At 54.0% G+C, this 7,244-nt stretch overlaps 1 protein-coding gene across 1 annotated transcript in view; it reads right to left on the minus strand.

Annotated features, from left to right (window-relative positions):
• Positions 1-7,231, minus strand: part of LOC138761294 (putative phospholipase B-like 2) — a 35,036-nt gene extending 27,805 nt beyond the window's left edge. The window contains 5 exon segments of the mRNA XM_069933188.1: positions 691-733; positions 736-790; positions 1,742-1,915; positions 2,847-2,940; positions 6,983-7,231. Of these exon segments, the coding sequence (XP_069789289.1) occupies positions 691-733; positions 736-790; positions 1,742-1,915; positions 2,847-2,940; positions 6,983-7,197 (581 nt within the window). The 5' untranslated portion in view covers positions 7,198-7,231.
• Between the last annotated feature and the right edge of the window lie 13 nt (positions 7,232-7,244).

Consider the following 7,244-nt stretch of genomic DNA (forward strand, 5'->3'; position numbering starts at 1 on the left):
TATAATTAAAAGTAACTTTTGTTTAAGTAACCATTTGTTTGGTGAATTTCTATTGCTGCTGGGTTTTGGGGTCCTCTGGGCTCGTAACACATGGCATTTCTGTTTCGTCAGAGACCCTTTCTTACAGTTGCAATGCTAAACAAAGTCTTCAAAGTAAATTCAGGTATTTGTGTAAAGGGTCATAGTGTTCTACTTGAGAAAAAACAAGTTATCTCAATCACTTTATCCAGAATAGCAAAAATAATAACTGGGCATTTGCAGTTTATTGCATAATTTGATTGACAGAATTGCTCATTAGTGAACAACCTGAGCAAATCACTGGGCATGTTGGCATGGAGTAAAGTACATGCAAAAGGACTGTATGTATGCAAATTGCAAGCTCATGCTGGAGACATTTCTACAGCTTTTTTCCCCCTTGCGTGAGAATGCACGAGGGGACTCTGTCCTCTCCCCCACCCCCCCCCCCCCCCACCACCCTACTCTCAAACCAAGCATCCCAGCACTGAGCCTGTTCTGATACAAGATTACGGCTAAATGAACCTCAACTATTTGGGCACCTGAGATTCAGAAACCTTGTAACAAAATATGGAAAACAAAATCAGATGTAACAGCAAACCCCAGAGGTCATGGGCAATAAAATTAAAGAAAGAAACCAATAAGCACATTTGGACTGCAATGTCTCCTACTTACATGAATCCATAAGGATGAATGTTCAATTTTCCAGTAGGAAACAAATACGATGATTATAGCTGTCCTCCAAACCTTGTAGCTGTAGCAATGCCAAATGAACCTGAGAAATTTAAAGCAAATATTAATGTCAACAACCTTATCGGGGGAAATTCCCCCACCTGTCTGCAACATGAAACCAACTTTTTCATCTAACAACAGAGGAAAAAAAGTATTCCGTCTGCATCTCCAAGACAGATTCCGCTGAAAGAAAAACAATCCCAACAGGAAACTGAAAAAATACAGAATACTGCAAATACTCAGCAAGACAGACACATCTATGGGGACAGTAACAGAAATACTGCTTGAGATTGATAAACTAAGGTTAGAAGTTGAAGAGGTTTTAATTTGCTGAGAAGGGAGAGAACAAAAAGAATGTCTGATTGGCAGGAGATCAGAAGAGACTGTATAAACTGCTGAGAGAAGGTGATGAAAGCTTGTTAATTGCTAGACACTATGCAAAGGAAATGGCAACAGAGAAGGAATGAAAAATAATGCCCTTGAACCGTGGTTGACAGCTCTACACCATTCTCTTCATTTATTCCTTCACTCCTTCCCCTTTCTCCTTTTCAGTTTCCCCATTACCCTTGAAGGCATAGATGCAAAACTTGGCTTGTTACCTCACCCTTTTCCACCATCCAGAGCCACAGGTAACACTAGAAATTTGCTAAATCTGTTGTCATTTTGAAAACAATTCCTCTGTTTGTACTGCTTTCCACAACAATGCTGTAAGTGACAATATGCTCTCAATGAAAAGCAAAAACATTACCAAATGCAAAAAAAAGTAGGAATATAAACAGTGCTGTAAATATTCAGTATATCAGACAAAAACTATGAAAGAAAAATATTCAAATCAATGATTTGTATCAGAATTTAAGAGTTTAATTAACCAGATGTTAAACAGCTATAACCTATATTTCACAGTATTATTCTGTGATAGTTATTGGTTTCAATTATTTGGCCAATGTTTTGGCAAAATATGTTAGACTTAAAATGCACCCAATTTTGATCTTACCTGATGCCAATATGCTTTTTTCTCTTCTTTTGCCAGTGAAATTGTTGCTAGGTTTTCTTCTACCCATGCCAGATTAGTCTTGATGTAGTTTATAAGCTTGTCACAATAGGCAGTCTGATATTTTGAGGGTCCACAGTAGCCAAACAATGTATTCATCCAATGCATATAAATATACTTGAAAATAAAACATTAAAACATAATAAGAAAATCTTTGCTAATTTAAATTGACATCAGTCACAACTGAAACAGGAAGCAGATTTTAATCAAATCACGTTCAACCATCATTCAGGAACATGCTGACACACACACTGACTTTTGCAAAACTTCCACTTTACAATTTCAACCTTATTTTTAAACTTCACCATGCTCCTTCAGTCATTTTCTCCTGCTCCACAACTTGCCAAGAAATCTGCAGTCTTCCATTTTAGCTGGAAGATCATCCTAAAATTGAAATGCTTCACCAATAGCATCTGTTCAGACAGAGCAGCCATACAGTTGCTAAAGTTCAAAGATCCGCTCCTGATATGCTGGCCTGTTCATCCCTCTACTTCAGTGGACTTTGGTTGGCAGCCATTACATGCTTATTTGTTATTAACCATCCAAACCGAAAATAGTCAGATGCAAATGATAGGGCATATTTAGTTCCAATACATGACTTTGCAGAATAACTTAATAGCCTTACTTTATACAAAGAATGGTCAAAAGGTAAAATCAGCGATAACTTTCAAAAAAATAAAAGTGGCATAGATCTGAGAAAAAAATAATTTTGCATTGATTGTTATAGATCATCCAATTATCAAGTTGGTAATTTCATCTGATTGCTTCCATTTGAGAATGACTGCTTCCTATTAACCATATACAACCTTTCCAAAATGCACAAATGATGCAATGCCTCTTACAAGAAGTGTTACCCAGAATAAGAAAACTAAATTCTCTCTTTTGCATATTCAATATCCAGAAACAAATATATTTGGTTATATGATGCTTTGGATATTTCATATTCATTGGTATACTGGCCATTACAACTCTAAGCACTTCATTTTTTTTTTAGAAAAACACCCTTTCCTTCTTCAGTCATCTGGAGCATCAGATAACTAGAGCTTACCGGCCGTGTGACTGCAGCCTCCACCACTCCTGCAGCATAAGCCTGAATGCTATCATTGAACATTTCATTAGTGGCAAGTTCAAGGTAGGACCAGCTGCATAGAATAAAATATATAAAATCAAAGTTGCAAACAATTAAAAACAAAAACACAACAAATGCATAATTAAAAACAAAACAAACATTATAAACTTATGTACCCAAGCACTAAGTTCGTGGCAATTTTGGTAACAGGTCTTGATATACTGCAAGAAAAAAAAGTCCACCCTGGATTATGAATGGAGTCAAACTAATTCTGGGAGTGGTCAACATTATTACATCATGATGGGCTAACAAAGTCCAATACAAGTTCAAGTTTGTTGTCATTTGTACCAAGATACAAAGACATTATAAATGGAGTCAAGGGGAAATGATGGGGGAGAAAGAGAGAAAGTGAAAAAAGGGTGTGGTCACCTGAGCAACATTCCTGTTGTTAAGAGATTCTGGTGACATGCCAAAGTTCCTCAAGCTTCTGAGATGCTGGTGCACTTTCTTGGGCACTGTGACATGGATGGATTAGGACAAGTCACTGGGATGTTTACCCCTAGGAACTTAAAGAATAAAAAGGTACAAACTTAAATCTGCCAGGTTTTGGAAAGGTATAACCCTGTATGTAACATTGGAGGGAGTGGGGAGCAAAAATATATGTAAGCCTTTCTGTTGAGAAAGTTGTGCTTGTGCCCCTACCTCCCAACACACCCTAGATAGTGGCAATTTTCTAACTTTTGCCGTTTAGTAATTATGTAATGTAAATAGTATTTTACTGAATAGTAAACTGTACAATTATATTTTAACATGAGATGCAAGATTCCCATATTGCAACTTTTTTGACCAGGAGACGGCAGGCAGCACTTAACTTCAAAACCCTCTCCTCCAGTCCACCTCAAACTCCCACAATCACTGCTGCACCCATTCCCTTAAGTTCTCCTCCACCCACAAATCCTCCTTCTCCTGTCCTCCTCAAAACCATTCCACCTCTCCTAGGCCTTCACACCCTACCCCTGACTTCCTCCAGTCCTCACTCACTTTTTACATGATCTTCCTCATTCTCCTCTACCTCACTGTATGCTTCCCTCTCTTTAGTCCCCCTGAGCCACCTCTAGCCCTTTTGCCCTAACCATCCCTCTTTCTCCTGGACCCCAACATCGCCCACCCCTTCTCCTGGACCCCCAACATCGCCCACCCCTTCTCCTGGACCCCAACATCGCCCACCCCTTCTCCTGGACCCCAACATCGCCCACCCCTTCTCCTGGACCCCAACATCGCCCACCCCTTCTCCTGGACCCCAACATCGCCCACCCTTCTCCTGGACCCCAACATCGCCCACCCCTTCTCCTGGACCCCAACATCGCCCACCCCTTCTCCTGGACCCCAACATCGCCCACCCCTTCTCCTGGACCCCAACATCGCCCACCCCTTCTCCTGGACCCCAACACTTCCCCGAACCCTAACACCACTTTCCCTTGAATTTAACCATCCCCTTTCACCCGACCCCCTCCACCCCTTCCCTTGAACCTCATCATCACCCGCCGCCCCCTTCCCCTCCGCCCCCTTCCCCGCCGCCATCGTCACCCACCCCCTCCCACTCCCTTTTTCCCTCGACCCCCACTGCCACTTCCCCGAACCCTAACACCACTTTCCCTTGAATTTAACCACCCCCCCTCTCCACCCCACCCCCCCTCTCCTCCCACCCCCCCTCTCCTCCCACCCCCCCTCTCCTCCACCCCCCCCTCTCCACCCCCCCCCACCACCCCCCTCTCCTCACCCCCCCTCTCCTCCCACCCCCCCCCCTCCACCCCCCACCCCCCCTCCCACCCCCCCTCCCTCACCACCCCCCCTCTCCTCCCACCCCCCCTCCTCCACCCCCCCCCACCACCCCCCCCCCTCACCACCCCCCCTCTCCACCCACCCCCCCCTCCACCCCCCCCCCTCACCCCCCACCCCCCCCTCCACCCACCCCCCCTCCTCCCACCCCCCCCCTCCACCCCCCTCTCCACCCCCCCCTCCTCCACCCCCCCTCTCCTCCCACCCCCCCTCTCCCCACACCCCCCTCCCTCACACCCCCCCCTCCTCCACCCCCCCTCTCCTCCCACCCCCCCACTCCTCCCACCCCCCTCTCCTCCCACACCCCCCCTCCTCCCACCCCCCCTCTCCACCCACCCCCCCTCCTCCACCCCCCCTCCCACCCCCCCCCCACCCACCCCCCCTCCCACCCCCCCCTCCTCCCACCCCCCCCTCACCCCCCCACCCCCCCCCCTCCCACCACCCCCCCTCCTCCCACCCCCCCTCTCCTCCCACCCCCCCTCTCCTCCCACCCCCCTCTCCTCCCACCCCCCCAACCTCCCCCCCCCTCACCACCCCCCCCCACCCACCCCCTCCCACCCCCCCTCTCCTCCCACCCCCCCTCTCCTCCCACCCCCCCTCTCCTCCCACCCCCCCTCTCCTCCCACCCCCCCTCTCCTCCCACCCCCCCCCTCTCTCCCACCCCCCCTCCACCCACCCCCCCTCCCTCCACCCCCCCTCCTCCCACCCCCCCTCTCCTCCCACCCCCCCACTCCTCCCACCCCCCCACCCACCCCCTCTCCTCCCACCCCCCTCTCCTCCCACCCCCCTCCCACCCACCCCCCCTCTCCTCCCACCCCCCTCTCCTCCCACCCCCCCTCCTCCACCCCCCCCTCTCCCACCCCCCCACTCTCCACCCCCCCCCACTCCTCCCACCCCCCACTCCCACCCCCCCCCTCCACCACCCCCCTCCTCCCACCCCCCCTCTCCTCCCACCCCTCCCCCCCTCTCCTCCCACCCCCCCTCTCCTCCACCCCCCTCTCTCCCACCCCCCCCCTCTCCTCCCACCCCCCTCTCCTCCCACCCCCCCTCTCCTCCCACCCCCCCTCTCCTCCACCCCCCCTCTCCTCCCACCCCCCTCTCTCCCACCCCCCCTCTCCTCCCACCCCCCTCTCCTCCCACCCCCCCTCTCCTCCCACCCCCCCTCTCCTCCACCCCCCCTCTCCTCCCACCCCCCCTCCTCCTCCCCCACCCCCCCCTCTCCTCCCACCCCCCCTCTCCTCCCACCCCCCCTCTCCTCCCACCCCCCCTTCCCCGCTGCATCGTCACCCACCCCCTCCCACTCCTTTTTCCCTCGACCCCCACTGCCACTTCCCCGAACCCTAACACCACTTTCCTTGAATTTAACCATCCCCCTCTCCTCCCACCCCCCCCCCTCTCCTCCCACCCCCCCCCTCTCCTCCCACCCCCCCCCCTCTCCTCCCACCCCCCCCCCTCTCCTCCCACCCCCCCCCCTCTCCTCCCACCCCCCCCCCCTCTCCTCCCACCCCCCCCCCTCTCCTCCCACCCCCCCCCCTCTCCTCCCACCCCCCCCCCTCTCTCCCACCCCCCCCCTCTCCTCCCACCCCCCCCCCTCTCCTCCCACCCCCCCCCTCTCCTCCCACCCCCCCCCTCTCCCTCTCCACCCCCCCCCCTCTCCTCCCACCCCCCCCCTCTCCTCCCACCCCCCCCCTCTCCTCCCACCCCCCCCTCTCCTCCCACCCCCCCCCTCTCCTCCCACCCCCCCCCTCTCCTCCCACCCCCCCCTCTCCTCCCACCCCCCCCCTCTCCTCCCACCCCCCCCCTCTCCTCCCACCCCCCCCTCTCCTCCCACCCCCCCCCTCTCCTCCCACCCCCCCCCTCTCCTCCCACCCCCCCCCTCTCCTCCCACCCCCCCCCTCTCCTCCCACCCCCCCCCTCTCCTCCCACCCCCCCCCCTCTCCTCCCACCCCCCCCTCTCCTCCCACCCCCCCCCTCTCCTCCCACCCCCCCCTCTCCTCCCACCCCCCCCTCTCCTCCCACCCCCCCCCTCTCCTCCCACCCCCCCCTCTCCTCCCACCCCCCCCTCTCCTCCCACCCCCCCCCTCTCCTCCCACCCCCCCCCTCTCCTCCCACCCCCCCCCTCTCCTCCCACCCCCCCCCTCTCCTCCCACCCCCCCCCTCTCCTCCCACCCCCCCCCTCTCCTCCCACCCCCCCCCTCTCCTCCCACCCCCCCCCTCTCCCACCCCCCCCCCTTCCCCCCCCTCTCCTCCCACCCCCTCATCACTCTCGACCGTACCCTGTGGTTTTGATGCTGTCCGTGAAGTTGGCCCACGCCACGCCATCTCGCCGCAGCCCCTGCACCACCCTCAGCCTTCCGCTGTGTTTGTCCAGTATCACCGAACGGAACAACGTCTCCGGGGCCACCAGCGGCACCGCTCCCAGCAGAAGGAGTGATGAGAAAAGGAGACCATGACAACCAGCCAACCCCGGCGACCCGTCAGGCGGCGCCATGTTGCTCCCAGACCGCGTCACGTGACTTGAGCATCAGCTGGGCCGGG

The sequence above is a fragment of the Narcine bancroftii genome, chromosome 4 (genome assembly GCF_036971445.1).
Source record: "Narcine bancroftii isolate sNarBan1 chromosome 4, sNarBan1.hap1, whole genome shotgun sequence".
Taxonomy (NCBI): Eukaryota; Metazoa; Chordata; class Chondrichthyes; order Torpediniformes; family Narcinidae; genus Narcine; species Narcine bancroftii.